This window comes from Orbilia oligospora (genome assembly GCF_000225545.1).
Source record: "Orbilia oligospora ATCC 24927 unplaced genomic scaffold scaffold00080, whole genome shotgun sequence".
Taxonomy (NCBI): domain Eukaryota; kingdom Fungi; phylum Ascomycota; class Orbiliomycetes; order Orbiliales; family Orbiliaceae; genus Orbilia; species Orbilia oligospora.
This window is the reverse complement of record NW_011645637.1, coordinates 633,018-650,331: the sequence shown is the minus strand read 5'-3', so window position 1 is coordinate 650,331 and position 17,314 is coordinate 633,018. Positions and strand designations below refer to the sequence as shown.

Here is a 17,314-nt window from a genome sequence, read left to right as displayed (position 1 = left end):
GGCCAATTGAGACCTCCTGGCTTTCCAGCTAGTCGGAGCAAGGATATGGGAACGCCGAAAATAAACTCAAGGACGCCTTCGTCGTGCTAGAGAAGGGGAAACCTTGGCCCTCAGTGCCGTCTAAGTGTCACGACATTCCGTCCACATTTTAGAATTTCCGACCCCTCTTTTTCCCTGCCGCTTTAGATGCAAGTTGCCTTTGTAGATCTTCACGTCGCTTTTGTGCGGCGTCCTCGTCCATGCCTTGAATGGGAGGAGATTTCGATTTTGCCTTCTTTTTCTGCCGTTGTACTAGCGGTTAGTTATGCAACTTTGAGGTGAAAGGAAATACGGTGTGCTATCGTTTCGATATAAGGTTGTCCTCTAGAGAAAAATGGGTCTTCATGCATCTCTTTGGGGCGTGGATGAAGAGTTTGGTAAGGAAATTGAGAAAATAGCAAAGAGAAGGATAACCATACAGGCGGTGGCTTCGGTGCTTCTGGCTCCGGGTCGACCATTTCCTCCTGATAAAGAGAAAGAAATTGTTGTTAGCTTGCGGATCTTGTGATTTTCATCACTTCAACCACATTCAATGCTACCCCTGAAACATAGGTGACGCCGTTTGTACCACCAAAGAGAACGGCGGCCTAGTTCTCGGGTTGAAAACAAGAAGGAAAGGTTGGAACTTACATCACTATCTGGCTCTGGTTCCTTGCGCTTTGCAGGCTCTGCGCCTGGTTTGCGGCTTCCGATTGTCCCCTTGATCTTTCCCAGACGTTTCGGAGCCTCTGTTTCTTCTTCCACCTTGGGTTCTGCAGGAGGCATACTACTGTCTTCTAAATCATCTTGTGGCGGTTTGGGTTGTTCCTGCTTTCTACCACCGATTGTTTTCTTGATACCACCTGTTTTTCCAGCGGCAAGTGCCACTTTTTTTGGCTTGGGAGCTTCAGTTTCAGAATCACTGGTAGTTTCATCATATTCAACAAGTGAGTCAAGGAATCCCATTTGGCTGCGAAAGTTTTCTTCGAACTTGGATTGGCGGTCCTGTGGCTCCTTCTTCACAGCAGGTCTAGGCGAAGTGCTTTTCGTTTCCAAACGTATAGGGGAGACAGATCCCTTCGTGGGCAAAGGTGTGTTCTGTGAAGTTGAGGTTGACCGAGACCCCCCAGTGGGGATAACATTCATCAGATTGTCATCTTCGTCATCCGTCTTATTGCTATGTTAGCAAGAGTAATCAGACCAATAGGGATATAGGACCTTAAAACTACATACAGTTTCATCATCAAGAGGCGTCTTAGTAGGAACCTCTGGTTCGACCGCCGAAGCCCGGATTGGTGATGAAGGAAGCGCCTGGAAATCGTCATCTGAGTCGGTGTTTATCCTTACAGTCTTTGGCGGCGGCTTTTTCGGCGTAGTAAATGGAGTTCTTTCAGCCTCTGGCTCACCCTTTACTGTTGTTTTTCCTGAGAGTTTTTTCCACCACTGGGCTTCTGGTGCCTTTGGGAGCGAAATCTCTATCTTCTCCTCTTTCCTCGCTAGTTGATAGAATGTAGTCTTCACCAGCTCTTTCGAAGCCTTCGATTCGAACTCGGCAGCTTGTAACTCTTGCCGCCAGGCATTCCTATCGAACGGTACCAACCCCTTCGCCTTTCCCTGAGGCGTCCTACCCTTCTTATAACCTGGAAATATACTACTAAGATCAAATTTATACTCTTCAAATTTGTCCAAAAGCCGTGCGATAGTCGCATCCTTTTCGTCGATAATCGTTAACAGACTGTTCGTCTGCCGCGATAAAAGAGAGCCATAGTACAGTAACGGTAAAGAAAAATGCTTTGTAAAGACTGCGCCGGACTGAAGTTTTAACCGGAACCGCCATTCTAGCGGCTGTAATGGAGCTTGTAGCTTTTCTTTGGTATTGATATTAAAGGTGTCACTTCGAACTTCGAGGTCTACCGTGACAGAAGGGTTCAGCCCTGTTACCCCCGCTGCCAATTTCTCCAACAGGATTTGGAACTGCGAATCATCTGTAGATGGGTCGATGGAGCAGTTACGGTCCTCGGCGCGATCGCAGATGGCGCCTTGATCCAACGATTCAGCCCATATCGACGTCAAATCAGTGAGATATATCGTGTAAGACGTCGTTGTAAATCGGCGCTGAATGTAGAGCGGTGGACTGAAGGCGCTCTGAATGGGAAAGGGTTCCCAAGCCGCTATAGTAGTTGGAGCCATCAGAAAACACGGTCTGTCGTGGTGGACTGTCGAGTCGTGTGAGGTCGCGATTCGGCCTGTTTACCGTGGCTATGACGTACGGTTTAGTGAGGGTTTGATGCGCGAAGTGGAATTCCGATATCACCTTTCCATGAGTGATACGGCGGTAAAGTGTCAAATTTATAGTACACGTTGGTGTTTAAGTCGAAGAGGAGTAGCGATGACCGAAACTGCAGGAAAGATGGAGAAGTCATGATGGGCTCACTAGCATCAAGCTAACCCGCTGGGCTGTGACTCCGGGGCCCCGAATCCCAGTTTAGTTTCGTGTGTGCATTTTTGGGTGGGATCTTTTGTCACTTTTCACGGCCCAACACGGATTGGCAATTCTGTTTAAATCATGTAACAATATGGCCCACTTCGAGCTATAATGCGGCCTACGGTATCTACAAACTAAAAATGAGGTTCGTGATGGAGATGAAAAGTCCGGTAGCGGAGCTTGGAATGGTGGTTTGGTTCAAGCTATCGGCCGGACCGGCCTGAGTTTGAGAGGATGCTGATATTAAGTAAGAATTATTATCAACATGATGTCTATCGCCCCCAATCAATCCCTCGGGCATTCTCCACGCGTCGAAAGTGTAGAATCGGGTGGCGGAGCGTATGTAAAGAGTCGATGGTATAGAGGAGGTCGGACGGAAGAAGATGCATAAGATGTACAGAACAAGAATGAACACCAGCCCATGGGAAAAGGATCATTATAAACCCGTGCCGAAGAAGAAAGTGCGAAAAGATAAGATAGATACAAAAGAAAAACAGAGGTTCGCTACGTTTACTTCTTCTTGGCAGCGGCTTCCTTGAGGACCTAGATTTTGATATAGAAATTAGTTATTTGTTATTGTGGCTATAGGCCTATGAATAAAGAGCATTTGACCAACCTTCTTGACAATCTTCTGTTCCTCGATCAGGAAGGCACGGACGATACGATCCTGGACGCAGTTACCGCAGCGGGAACCACCATACGCTCTCGAGACGGTCTTTGTTGGCTTGGAGACCTGGGAGTATTCTCGTGGGCGGAGAGCTGGGATCTGTGGTGAGGAAATGCTTTGTTAGTATCTATTGTCAAGTTCCGTGATGTTGGCCGCGCTGTTGATCCGAAGTAGCCAATGCCCTGTCATCCATCCGTCGGTCTATTCCCTGACCCTGCTCCTGTGTTTTTTTCTGGCATCACTCTTTCTGCTCATTGCACAAATTTCAAGGCTTTATTCCTCTCCAGAAGTGCCGTCGCCCTCATCATGAAGAACCCCAATTGCATGTTTCCCATTGATCGCTTAACACTCCACCCATTTGATGACCGGGACAGCCGCTACTTCGAATCCAACTTTTGTCGTCCATGGTTTTCGGATATTCCACTTACACCAGAGAGCTTGGTCTTGCAGTCACCGCATCGTGGGGCCGATCCTCTCTTTTTGATGTGTAGAGCTCGGAGAGCACCGCCTGGGGTCTTGATGACACGGATACGGTTGCTGCGAGTGTTGTACCTATATCCATCAGATTGTCGTCAGAATTTCCTGTTCCATCTTCTTTCCCAAGTTCGACATGTCGTATAAAATCGCCAACGTCAAATTGTATCGTCGTCAGGGCATTACTTACGGATTTCTCCGTCTCTGTTGATTTAAACTGTTAGCAATTATCGTCTGAAGGCGTACCAGAACGGAATAGAACGTACGTAGGTGATTCTGGAGGAAGGCATGATGATTGAGGTCGGACGGGGGTGTCGGCGGGTCGGTAAAGCTGTCGGTTAGATTGAAGATGTCGATGTCGAGATGGGTCGTCTTGTCGCAGTATGGTGAAGCTCAGTATCGAAATCTTTTTCGTTAGCGTTGAAACAGCCCGTTCGTTTGGTGAGGGCACAAAGCCCTATGGAACAAACCTTCCTAGTTTGGAGGATTGCACGACAAGCCCAACACATTATCAAACGCTCAACGCATAAAATTAACTAGTCCTAATGAGGCTAGTCGAGTTTGTCTCCCAAAGTTTTCCAACAGAGAGAACGAGACTCATGGCGCATATTCAGACCTCCATCGCCTCCCATCAAACAGACATTAGATCTCTCTCGTTATCAACAATTCATTGGAGGCCGACGCGACTCGGACTATAGATCCATCGCATCTGACTCCAAAGACCATCATCAACCTCTGTAACCAACGTAAGAACCAGGTTTTGACGCGTGAAGCGCGTGCATAGCTCTAGCTCTGCTCAAACTGCTAACACGAGACTTGACTTGATTGACAAAACAGCTTCAAGATGGCGGGTCTACCACCTCCACCGGGATGGTCTGGTCCGATGATGGCAGGGGCGCCTCCGGGACCTAGTATACCGTTGACGGCTCCACCTCCACCAGGCTATCGCCCTACTGCTGACCCGCAGGCGGTGAAGCTGGAACAGAAAAAGAAGGAATGGCTAAGAACCCAGAAGAGCCGCTTCGGCGAGAAAAGGAAGGGTGGATTTGTCGAGGTAGGCGGTTAGACTCCTTATGGCTACTGTGAATTCCACTAATGATAATATAAATTTAGACTCAAAAGAGTGACATGCCACCAGAGCATCTGCGAAAGATCGTAAAGGATATTGGAGATGTTAGCCAGAAGAAATTCTCGGCTGATAAGAGGGCATATCTTGGTAGTTTGAAATACATGGTAAGGCCCACTGTCCGTCCTATCTTATATGATGTGCGAGGAAGTTGTGTACGCTAAACAGGTCCTGTGTGGATGGTTTCTTTGCAAAAGGCGTACGACCCAGTATAGACGCGACTAACATTACTATTCAATCTTTCTAGCCACATGCTGTCCTCAAACTATTAGAGAACATGCCTATGCCATGGGAATCCCAACGTGATGTTCGGGTTCTCTATCACGTCAATGGCTGTTTGACCCTCGTCAATGAAGTTCCTCGAGTCATACCCCCAGTTTTTGAAGCACAATGGGCAACAATGTGGACGGTTATGAGGCGAGAAAAGGCAGACAGACGACACTTCAAACGTATGCGGTTTCCAGTATTTGACGATGAAGAACCACCACTATCATACAGCGAGAATATCGAAGACGTCGAACCACTCGAGCCGATTCAGATGGACCTAGATGAAGCTGAGGATGAGCATGTGTACGAATGGTTCTACGATCATCGCCCACTTGTTGACACGCCACACGCCAATGGGCCGAGCTACAAGAAGTGGAACCTGAATTTGCCACAGATGGCTAATCTTTATCGTTTGTCGCATCAACTACTGAGTGACGTGAATGACCACAATTACTTCTATCTTTTCGATAGAGAGTCATTCTTCACCGCCAAAGCGCTCAACGTGGCCATCCCTGGAGGGCCCCGATTCGAACCATTGTACAAGGATATCGACACCAATGAGGATTTTGGAGAGTTTAATGCCATTGAACGTATCATTTTCCGTGCTCCGATTAGAACTGAGTACAAGGTTGCGTTCCCCTACCTTTACAACTCGCTCCCGCGTTCTGTCAAAATTTCGAGCTACCACGACCCGCAAGTCTGTTACGTTCGTGCCGACGACCCTGATCTCCCAGCCTTCTATTTCGATCCTGTCATCGCTCCGATCAGCAGTAGGGAAGTTCGCGCCGCGAACGCTAACTCAAGTATCGAGGATGACGTACTGGGAGTTGGAATCGAGGAGGATGATTTTGAACTTCCCGATGAGGTACAACCATTCTTAGAAGAGGAGGAACTATATACCGAAAATACCGCCAGCGCCATCCAATTGTGGTGGGCCCCGTTCCCATTCAACAAGCGTAGTGGTCGCATGGTTCGAGCGCAGGACATACCGTTGGTGAAAAATTGGTACCTCGAGCACGTCCCTGCGGGCCAACCGGTGAAAGTTAGAGTTTCGTATCAGAAGCTGTTGAAGGGTTACGTTCTAAACGAACTTCACTTCCGGCCGCCGAAGAGCCAAAACAAGCAAAACCTTCTCCGAAGCTTAAGAGGAACTAAATTCTTCCAGAGTACAACAATTGATTGGGTTGAGGCTGGTTTACAAGTCGTTCGACAGGGTTTCAATGCTTTGCAGTTGCTCATTCATCGAAAGAACCTCACTTATCTGCACCTGGATTATAACTTCAACTTGAAGCCCGTGAAGACGTTGACAACTAAGGAGCGAAAGAAGTCTCGTTTCGGAAATGCTTTCCATTTAATGCGAGAAATCCTTCGCCTCACTAAACTTATTGTCGATGCACAAGTCCAATATCGTCTCGGTAACATTGATGCCTTTCAGCTTGCGGATGGTATTCTTTACGCCTTTAATCACGTTGGCCAACTAACGGGTATGTACCGTTACAAGTACAAGCTGATGAGGCAGATTCGTGCTTGCAAGGATTTGAAGCATCTTATCTACTACCGGTTCAATGGTGGACCAGTTGGTAAGGGTCCTGGGTGTGGTTTCTGGGCCCCAGCATGGCGTGTTTGGCTTTTCTTCCTTCGTGGTATCATCCCGCTTCTCGAGCGTTGGCTTGGGAACTTGCTCGCTCGTCAGTTTGAGGGTAGACATTCCAAGGGTGTTGCAAAGACTGTCACGAAACAGCGTGTTGAGTCTCACTTCGATCTTGAACTGAGAGCCAGTGTCATGGCCGACCTGACGGACATGATGCCAGAGGGTATTAAACAAAACAAAGTCAATGTTGTCCTAGCACATTTGTCTGAAGCTTGGAGATGTTGGAAGTCGAATATCCCCTGGAAGGTTCCCGGTTTACCCGCTCCTATTGAGAACGTCATTTTGCGTTATGTGAAAGCCAAGGCCGATTGGTGGGTCAGCGTTGCCCACTACAATAGGGAACGTATCAGACGGGGCGCTACTGTGGACAAAACTGTCGCAAAGAAGAACCTAGGCCGCCTGACTCGTCTTTGGTTGAAAGCTGAGCAGGAGCGCCAGCACAATTACCTTAAAGACGGTCCATATGTCTCTTCTGAAGAAGGTGTCGCGATATATACGACAACTGTTCATTGGCTAGAGTCTCGAAAGTTCTCCCCAATCCCCTTCCCGTCTGTTTCTTACAAACATGATACCAAAATTCTTATCCTCGCCCTTGAACGTCTCAGGGAGGCATACTCCGTGAAAGGACGTTTGAATCAGAGCCAGAGAGAAGAATTGGCTCTCATCGAGCAGGCTTACGACTCCCCTGGTACGACTCTTGCTAGGATCAAACGGTTCTTGTTAACCCAGCGTGCTTTCAAGGAAGTTGGGATCGACATGAATGACAATTATTCCGACATCAACCCCGTTTATGATGTTGAACCGATCGAGAAAATTACCGACGCATACCTAGATCAATATTTATGGTACCAAGCAGAACAACGCCATTTGTTCCCCAACTGGATCAAGCCCTCTGACAGCGAGGTCCCGCCCCTACTTGTCTACAAATGGACACAGGGAATCAACAACCTAAAGGATGTTTGGGAGACTAAAGACGGAGAATGCAATGTCCTGCTTGAGACTCAACTCTCGAAAGTTGCAGAGAAGATCGACCTTACACTCCTCAACCGACTCCTGCGACTTATCATGGATCACAATTTAGCTGATTACATCTCCGCCAAGAACAACGTCTCCTTGAACTACAAGGATATGAATCACACAAATACTTATGGCTTGATCCGAGGTCTCCAGTTTTCCGCATTTGTCTTCCAGTACTACGGCTTGATCATCGATCTTTTGCTTCTCGGTTTGGAACGTGCTACAGAGATTGCTGGACCCCCGGGCATCCCCAACGAATTCCTTCAGTTCAAAGACGCTGCTACAGAGTCGGCACACCCCATCCGTCTCTACACCCGATACGTCGACAAGATCCACATCCTCTTCCGCTTTTCAGCCGACGAAGCTCGCGACCTCATTCAGCGATTCTTGACAGAACAACCCGATCCCAACTTTGAGAATGTTATTGGGTACAAGAACAAAAAGTGCTGGCCGCGTGATTCGCGTATGCGCCTGATGCGACACGATGTCAACTTAGGTAAAGCTACCTGGTGGTTGCTTGCCAATCGATTACCCCGAAGTATCACAACCATCGAGTGGGATGAAACCTTCGCAAGTGTTTACAGCAGAGACAATCCAAATCTCCTATTTTCCATGTGCGGCTTTGAGGTCAGGATTTTGCCAATTTGCAGGAACCAGAACAATGAATTCCCAGTAAAAGATAGTGTTTGGTCTCTCGTTAACAACTCCTCAAAGGAGCGAACGGCCCATGCTTTCCTACGTGTCACAGAGGAGGATGTCACCAAATTCAACAACAGGATCCGTCAGATTCTCATGTCTTCGGGGTCGACTACATTCACGAAGATAGCAAATAAGTGGAACACTAGCTTGATCGCTCTGTTTACCTATTACCGTGAAGCCGCCATATCGACCACGGAACTTCTCGATACCATCGTGAAGTGCGAAAACAAGATTCAGACGCGTGTGAAGATAGGATTGAACTCGAAGATGCCTTCCCGTTTCCCTCCAGCTGTGTTCTATACACCGAAAGAACTGGGTGGATTGGGCATGATTTCTGGTTCCCACATTCTTATCCCGACTAGTGATCGTCGTTGGTCGAAGCAAACAGATACCGGTATAAGCCATTTCCGTGCAGGTATGACGCATGACGAGGATACTCTTATTCCAAACATATTCCGATACTTGTCGCCTTGGGAAACCGAATTCATCGACTCGCAGCGAGTTTGGAGCGAGTATGCTATGAAGAGGGCGGAGGCCAACAATGCTGGTCGACGATTAACCCTTGAGGACTTGGAAGACTCTTGGGATCGTGGTATTCCTCGTATCAACACCCTCTTTCAAAAGGATCGAAGCACCTTGGCGTTCGACAAGGGTTGGCGCGTCAGGATGATCTTCAAGCAGTACCAGATGATGCGTAGCGCACCGTTCTGGTGGACTTCCGGCCGTCATGATGGGAAGCTGTGGAACTTGAATGCCTACAGAACCGACGTCATCCAAGCCCTCGGTGGTGTTGAGACAATTCTCGAGCACACCCTATTCAAAGCCACTGCTTTTCCGTCCTGGGAAGGTCTCTTCTGGGAACGTGCATCTGGTTTTGAGGAATCCATGAAGTTCAAGAAGTTGACCAACGCCCAGAGATCCGGTTTGAACCAGATTCCCAACCGTCGCTTCACACTCTGGTGGAGTCCAACAATCAATCGTGCCAATGTTTATGTTGGTTTCGTTGTCCAACTTGATCTGACAGGTATCTTCCTGCACGGAAAAATTCCAACACTCAAGATTTCATTGATCCAGATCTTCAGAGCTCATTTGTGGCAGAAGATTCACGAGTCCACGACTTTCGATTTATGTCAGGTCCTTGACCAGGAAATGGAAGCTCTGGGTATTGAAACCGTACAGAAGGAAACTATCCATCCCAGAAAGTCTTACAAGATGAACAGCTCCGCCGCCGATATCTTGCTATTTGCCTCAAACAAGTGGCAGGTCTCGCGGCCATCATTGCTTCACGATACCAAAGACAGCTACGAGACCACTGCCAACAAATTTTGGGTCGACGTTCAGCTGCGTTACGGAGACTACGACAGTCACGACATCTCTCGTTACGTGAGAGCCAAGTTCTTGGACTATACAACGGACTCTCTGTCAATCTACCCTGCACCGACAGGTTGTATGATTGCTATCGATCTTGCCTACAATCTCTACGATGCCTATGGTAACTGGTTTCCTGGTATGAAGCAGCTGATGCAACAAGCTATGGCAAAGATTATGAAGGCCAACCCAGCCTTATACGTTTTGCGTGAACGTATCAGGAAAGGTCTGCAGCTATATGCGTCAGAATCTAGCCAGGATTTCTTGAACTCGCAAAATTACTCTGAACTTTTCAGCAACCAGATCCAATTGTTCATCGATGACTCCAACACCTACCGTGTTACCATTCACAAGACGTTCGAAGGTAACTTGACGACCAAACCGATCAACGGTGCTATTTTTATCTTCAATCCTAGATCCGGACAGTTATTCTTGAAGATCATTGTAACGGCGGTTTGGGCTGGTCAGAAGCGTCTTGGGCAGCTTGCCAAGTGGAAGACAGCTGAGGAAGTGGCAGCTTTGATCCGTTCCCTCCCAGTTGAAGATCAACCGAAACAACTCATTGTCACAAGAAAGGGTCTATTAGATCCTCTTGAAGTGCATCTGCTTGACTTTCCGAATATCTCAATTCGTGCCTCCGAATTGCAGCTTCCGTTCCAAGCTGCCATGAAGATCGAGAAGCTGGGAGACATGATCTTAGCTGCAACTGAGCCCCAGATGGTCCTGTTTAACCTGTACGATGATTGGCTCAAGTCTATCTCGTCTTATACCGCATTCTCCCGACTCATCCTTATTCTTCGTGCTCTCCACGTTAATCAAGACAAGACCAAACTGCTACTTCGACCCGACAAGACAGTCATTACTCAGGAGCATCACATTTGGCCCTCACTTAGTGATGAGGACTGGGTCAAGGTTGAAGTTAGCCTGCGTGACCTTATTCTCAACGATTACGGAAAGAAGAACAATGTCAACACGTCGAGCTTGACAAGTTCTGAAGTGCGTGATATCATTCTTGGTATGGAAATCTCCGCACCAAGTTTACAGCGTCAGCAAGCAGCGGAAATGGACAAGCAGCAGCAAGAGCAGAAGCAGTTGACGGCAACTTTGACGGAAACCGTTAACGTTCACGGTGACAAGATGTTGACCTACACCACCACGCAGTATGAACAGGGTGCTTTTGCTTCCAAGACGGAATGGAGAACTCGTGCTATCGCAGCCAACAACCTTAGAAGTCGATCCAACAACATTTACATCTCTGCTGACGATCTTGGGGAGGGCAGCAAGTTCACTTATATCATGCCCAAGAATATTCTAAAGAAATTCATCATGATCTCGGATTTGAGGATGCAGGTTGCCGCGTACATTTACGGATCCTCCCCTCCAGACAACGACCAGGTGAAGGAGATCAAATGTTTCGTTATGGTGCCGCAAGTGGGGAATACTACTAGCGTGCAGCTACCGCGCCACTTGCCACAGCATGAGTATTTGACCAAGGAAGCGGGTCTGGAGGCGTTGGGGTGGATTCATACACAGAGCGGAGCAGAGACCAGCTATATGAGTGCTTACGATGTGACTCAGCATTCCAAGATGATGGCTGCACATAAGGATTGGGATTCCAAGACCATCACGATCGATGTCGCCCTGGTCTCGGGTGCAGTGTCGCTCAGCGCCTGGGGCCTCACACCCGGTGGGTATGAATGGGGTGCCCAGAATAAAGACCCTAGCGGCGGAGAGATGCCACAGGGATTCAAGATGGACTTGGGAGAGAAATGTCAGCTCTTGTTGTCCGACAAGATTTTGGGATACTTTTTGGTTCCTGAAAATGGTGTGTGGAATTACAGCTTCCTGGGAGCGCAGTTCAGTGATGGGGCAGAGAAGAAGCCATATCATGTGAAGATTGATACGCCGTTGCCGTTCTATAGTGATTTGCACCGACCTTTGCATTTCCAGAATTTCAACGAGCTAGAGGATCTGTGGGTTGATCGTAGTGATAACTTTGAGTAGTCTCGTCTAGACTTTAGTAGGATCGAAGTGGAAGGGGGGTATAGAATGGATAAGAGACGTGCATAGGTGGGCTTTTTTTTTCTTCTTTCCTTTTTACCTTTATTTTCCAACAAGAGCCTTGTTTCCTTTCAAAAAATTATTATATCTTTATGGCGTATGAAAATTGCTGTTTTCATGATGCAGCTGTATATTAGTGTATTCTAATTTCCGTAATTGACATGAATTCACGTCCTTCTCCATCAATGGCAAACTATCGACAGACAGCATGTATTGATTTATATTGCGAGGTTTTGATGATGTTGAAGTCAGGCCACCCATCCCAAATGTGTTGTGAAGGCAGGTAAGGTTTCCGAAGCGTCATAATTTTTGCCGGGCGAGTTTCCTCAACCAACCAGAAACACCCGAAAGACCTTAACGACGTCCACAACTCTCCGCTCTGCCGACACTTGCATTATATCACGACCTAGACTCCCAATTGAAGCACCAAAACCCCCTCCTCCTCTACTCTATTAATCGAATACTCCGACTATTTTCTTTACGATGTTCTCGAGATCGGTTATCGCTACTGCTCGTCGCGCTGCGGTGGCGCAGGGATTCAAGCCGGTGGTTGCGAGGAGGGCTTTTTCGGCGAGTGTTGTTGCTAGTATGTCATACTTTCCTCTTCTCTTCTGCTTTAGGGGGGCAATATAGTGGGGAAATGTCGGGATCTCTGGAATATGGGGATACTTAAATAGTCAATTGTGGAGGATAAAGAAGCATACATGGGAACTATTGAGGATTTTTAAAATACTGATACCATTTTTTTAACACTAGGAGGAGGACATTCTCACCATCACGAGCCAGAGGTTACCGGACCCGGTACTTTGAAGCCGCTTTCCGGTACGATATACCAACTTCTTCCATTTACAAAAACCATATTGGAAGGGAAATATCTAATTCAATATGGAGGATGACTATAGAAATCAAGGTTGCATCTGATCTCGTCGGTCCCGGAGCTCAACCTGGTACCGTCCCTACCGATTTGGAACAGGCGACTGGTCTCGAACGTCTCGAAATTTTGGGAAAGATGGAGGGAATTGATGTTTTTAATATGAAGCCATTGGATGCCAGCCGACTAGGTAATATATATATTTTCCTATGGGATATCAGCTTTGATATCTATACCCGAGGAAGGGGATTGGAGGGCTGATTGAGTGTCGAACTAGGAACTATGGAGGACCCGATTATTGCCCTGAGCGCTGGTGAAGAGCAGTACGTATCAACTTTCCTTGGTTTTATGACTACGAGTACAGAACATACTAACGGGGGTTTTCGATATAGCTACGTCGGATGCACCGGTTTCCCAGCTGTATGTTAACGATTTTCGTCAGATGATTGGCATGTCGGAGAGATACTAAAGGGCATGTGATTATAGGACTCCCACGTCACCATGTGGTTGACTCTATCCCGTTCGCGACCTATCGAGCGATGCACCGAGTGCGGAAATGTTATCAAGATGGAATACATTGGCGCTGAAGACGCGCGTATGTTTTATCCTTAATATTCTCCAAGCTTTCATGATATATATGATCAAGTCAGCAGCTAACGTCGTCCAATCACAGACTCCGATGCCCCAGAGGACCCGAAGACCATGGCTGACTTTGTCAAGAAGGAGTACTGGTACAACTAAGCTACCATCCTTGTTTCTCTTCTTATCCTCGAATATTTATTGTTGGTGTTTGTACAAAGCGAGATGATGGATCTGGCGGCAGGTTGAAAACAAAAAACAAGAAAACTTTAGAAGTTGAAATGGGAGTGAAAGCGAGGGGAATGTGAATATAACCTTTTCTTCTTATTTATTATTTTTTCCACGGTTCTTTTCTTTCTTTTCTATCTTTTGAATATATGTATATGCTTCTCGAATTCACAAAAACCGAAGTGTACAAACGACCATTCGGCAACCAATATCGACTGTAATGTCGAAGTTTATCCAAAGATCCTAGGGATCCCAAGTAGTAAAATATAGATAGTCACGGCAATAGTATGTATCGTATTTACGGGACAATCACTTCACATAATCCTAATAAAAGGAGAATCGGTGGCTGTTCTTTGGGAATACGAGATATCCTTCTCCCCACGGGCGCCCACACACTTCCCCCTCCCGAAGAAGAGAGGAAATGTATGAACAGTTTCAAGTCAACCTGGCAATGTCGAAGAAAAATATAAAATTTTCAGGCCAAATTTCGAGGGTGTCAACTTTCTGAGGAGAGAAAAGGAAGAAGAAGAAGAGAAAGAAAGACGGGTTGGAAGGGAAGAATTTATAGTGGTGGGTCCCTTCGCTTGTGTTTTTTTTCTTGGCGGAATTTTTGGATAATGGTGGGACCACTGGCTTCCAAGTTTGGAACGACCGACTTCAACTTCAAGCTTCAACTTCAAACCAACGTCACCGACGACATCGCCCTCGCCATAATTACTACACTCTGTCTTTCATTCAAACAATACAGCCCGTAGCTCCAAATAATCGAGGAACCGTCAATTGAGACCGAGGGTCTTCTTCCTTGCGGACCAAAAGAAGAGCCCGCTTGAAGCGGCTCCCCGCGTCCCTCCCAATGCTGCCCGCTAAGATCATGGCGGGGCGGCTGCTCCAACAGTCCTCAAGAACTATCATAACGCCATCACTATCCCGATACTCTGGCCGATTCTACTCTACATCCCTCCTTAGGTCGTCTTCTACCTCATCTGCTAGAAACTCTTTCGCATTACCATTATCGTATATAACTAAGCGAAGCTATGCGAAAACCAACCGTCCCGATGACCAGAGTCCTACATCAGACTCTCCTTCCTACTCGTCAATAGATCAAATCCCCAAGAGAAATGAGAGTACGGAACCAATCCGACCCGAAAATGTCGAATCCTCTGAAACAGAACCCGCCATGCCGAAATTCGATCCTCGTACGCTCCTAGACCAAGGCATTCCCCCAACTCCAGATCAATACTCCACCACCATAGCCACAAAACCCGATCCAACATCCTCGGAGCGATCTAAAGACCCCATCAAATCCTCTCAATCTCGAGGTTCTGGCGGTGGTAACCCTGAATATGTCTCTTCCACCGACCGAAAACGTGAACGTCTCGCCACCTACCTCTTCACACTCTTCATGCTGAGTGGCGTCGGTGGCGTGGTCTATTTGGGCCGTAACTGGGAGACTCAAGAGGAAATCGATGCTCACCCAGACGAACCGAACGGATGGGGTGCAATGCTCTTTTATAATCGTATCATGTCCCGCCTTAATGAGGTATTGGACTACTATAACCTCCCTAACGGCGATAAACTCCTCCCGGACATGACAAAGGACACTTACAGACCTTACACCCTCGTTATCTCCCTCGAAGACATGTTGGTACATTCAGAATGGACCCGAGAGCATGGTTGGAGAACTGCAAAACGTCCCGGTGTCGAATATTTCCTAACCTATTTGGGACAATACTACGAAATCGTCATCTTCACATCTCAACCAAACGTCATGGCCGCACCCATCGTCGCAAAATTGGATCCATTCAGAACATGTCATCAATTATACCGCGAAGCTACGAAGTATAAGAGAGGGAAATATATCAAGGATCTAACCTATTTAAATCGAGATTTGTCGAAGGTTATCATGATCGATACCAAACCTGAGGCCTGGGCTGAACAGCCAGAGAATGCGATCAAGATGAAGAAATGGACGGGAAATCCAAGAGATAAGGAACTTGTCTCTTTGATCCCCTTCTTGGAGTTTATCGCTGCAATGGGACACGTTGATTTACGAGAAGACATCAAGTCCTTCCCAGAAGGTTCCCACATCCCAACAGAATTCTCGAAAAGAGATGCAATAGCCCGTGCAGAACTACAGAAGAAAATCGAAGAACAGAAAAAACACAGAAAATCCAGCGGTGGTGGAGATTTCTTAGCCAGTTTGTTGGGTATGAAGCCCAAGGAGGTTAAGGAGGAGAAGCTACCGCAGGATTTAGTGAGAGAGCGAGGTCAACAGTGGTATGATGAGATCACCCGGGGTTTGAAGGAACACGGTGCGGAGATTTTGGAGGCGGATAGGAAGGCACAAGAGGAGATGATGGCCGGTATGAAGACTAGTTTGTCGAAGATTTTGACGGAGGTAAGCTATTACAATCACTGTATTCCCATATCTGAAGCTCGCGGCTAACATAATCGTGATTTAGGGAATGCCACAACCGCAATTGCCACCTTTGCCGGAACAGGAGCAGCCACAGCAGAAGAAGTAATCAATGATTGAAAAAAAAAGTCTCATTTCTGTATTATACTACTATTTACACCTTGAACATAATATTCCAGCCTTTTTTTTTATCTCCAGATCTAGCCCAGCTCATCTACCATCTTCTTTTGAATTGCAGGACTACATTCTTGAATGAACACCTCAACTCTTTCTTCCTCTTCCTTTTCTATTTTAACGACGAGTTTACGCTCCCTGGTTCACTTTACCCTTCATTGTATATAACTGAGTTCGCCCTTCTCTTCCCCCCTTTCCTTTTTCCCTGTCTTTTCCGTGGCAAAGAAGTATTTAGGTATCACCAACGCCCCTCTGTTTTGCCTTTCTTCTTCCTGTTCTTCTTCTTAGTAAAGTCCTGAGAGGTCCTGAGATTCCTTTTCTATGTGAATATATATAGTTCAGCAGGTTACAGGTATATAGCTGATGTGTATGGTGTATCCACGAAGCTATCAAGAATCCATCGACCTAATATCCAGATCTATAACCCCCAATTAAGAGAGAAAAAATCATTTACAAGGGGAATGAACTTTGATGCAAATTAGATGAGAGTATGTCATTCTTTGAAATTCGGTCTCTATCGCTAGCTAGTGCAGGTATATATCGGACTTAGGTAAAGACTGTTAAGTAAATTAAAATGAAAAGAAAACTTTTTTTTTGAGAATTGAAGAGAAAAGTGGGTAAAATAAGGAGAAAGGATAAACTACATATGGTGAAGATACCAATATATAGATATAGATTAAGGTTAAAAGGGTAGGGATATATATATGGATAGAAGTTAGAAGAGAATCGCTGACAAGGATACTTTGCTCATACACTATAGCCGCCGGATTTTAAAAAGAAAAAATGTTTGTTTTTGGTTTTGAAAAGGTTCCCTGGGGTATCATATGTCTGCGATTGATGGATTCGAAAGGAAAAACGAAACAAATGAGAGTTTATGCAAATGCGGTTTGGGGAGGTGTGGTAAAAGGAAAAGGAAAAGGATACTTTCAAACAAAACAAGCTAAATCGACAAATGATGAAAAATCGGAGAGAGTAAAGGTGGTTTTGGTTCCTCCTGATGTTGCTGTTTGGTCAAATTCGCAAATTATTTTGGTAAAAAATCAAATCGCGTAAAAAAAAAGGAACGGGAAAGGAAAAGAATAGGAATGGCAGAAAGTGCTAAATATCGCTTTTTGCTTCGGGTTTTGCTAGTCGATATTCGCTGGACTTGCTTTTGGGCTGAGAAAAATAATAAAAGATTTTTGTTTTGCTTGGGCCGCTTGCTGTAAGTGGA

The 17,314-nt window shown here is 46.4% G+C and overlaps 5 protein-coding genes across 5 annotated transcripts; 3 read left to right on the top strand and 2 right to left on the bottom strand.

The window, feature by feature from the left end:
• Window positions 1-148: 148 nt before the first annotated feature.
• On the bottom strand, window positions 149-2,208 carry AOL_s00080g175 (uncharacterized protein; the record flags this gene model as incomplete). The annotated part of the gene is made up of 4 exons (XM_011124550.1): window positions 149-280; window positions 459-503; window positions 670-1,188; window positions 1,252-2,208. The coding sequence occupies 4 exons, from the start codon at window positions 2,206-2,208 to the stop codon at window positions 149-151; spliced, it is 1,653 nt and encodes a 550-aa protein (XP_011122852.1).
• An 805-nt stretch (window positions 2,209-3,013) lies between these two features.
• AOL_s00080g174 (uncharacterized protein) lies at window positions 3,014-3,934 on the bottom strand (the record flags this gene model as incomplete). The annotated part of the gene is made up of 5 exons (XM_011124549.1): window positions 3,014-3,046; window positions 3,120-3,269; window positions 3,599-3,722; window positions 3,835-3,848; window positions 3,911-3,934. 5 exons carry the CDS (start codon window positions 3,932-3,934, stop codon window positions 3,014-3,016), a joined length of 345 nt encoding a protein of 114 aa, XP_011122851.1.
• Window positions 3,935-4,488: 554 nt separating this feature from the next.
• On the top strand, window positions 4,489-11,776 carry AOL_s00080g173 (uncharacterized protein; the record flags this gene model as incomplete). Its single annotated transcript, XM_011124548.1, has 3 exons — window positions 4,489-4,698; window positions 4,758-4,877; window positions 5,018-11,776. The coding sequence occupies 3 exons, from the start codon at window positions 4,489-4,491 to the stop codon at window positions 11,774-11,776; spliced, it is 7,089 nt and encodes a 2,362-aa protein (XP_011122850.1).
• A 540-nt stretch (window positions 11,777-12,316) lies between these two features.
• On the top strand, window positions 12,317-13,445 carry AOL_s00080g172 (uncharacterized protein; the record flags this gene model as incomplete). The annotated part of the gene is made up of 7 exons (XM_011124547.1): window positions 12,317-12,419; window positions 12,590-12,655; window positions 12,736-12,894; window positions 12,982-13,027; window positions 13,097-13,124; window positions 13,191-13,299; window positions 13,378-13,445. 7 exons carry the CDS (start codon window positions 12,317-12,319, stop codon window positions 13,443-13,445), a joined length of 579 nt encoding a protein of 192 aa, XP_011122849.1.
• A 937-nt stretch (window positions 13,446-14,382) lies between these two features.
• AOL_s00080g171 (uncharacterized protein) lies at window positions 14,383-16,036 on the top strand (the record flags this gene model as incomplete). The annotated part of the gene is made up of 2 exons (XM_011124546.1): window positions 14,383-15,909; window positions 15,974-16,036. 2 exons carry the CDS (start codon window positions 14,383-14,385, stop codon window positions 16,034-16,036), a joined length of 1,590 nt encoding a protein of 529 aa, XP_011122848.1.
• Between the last annotated feature and the right edge of the window lie 1,278 nt (window positions 16,037-17,314).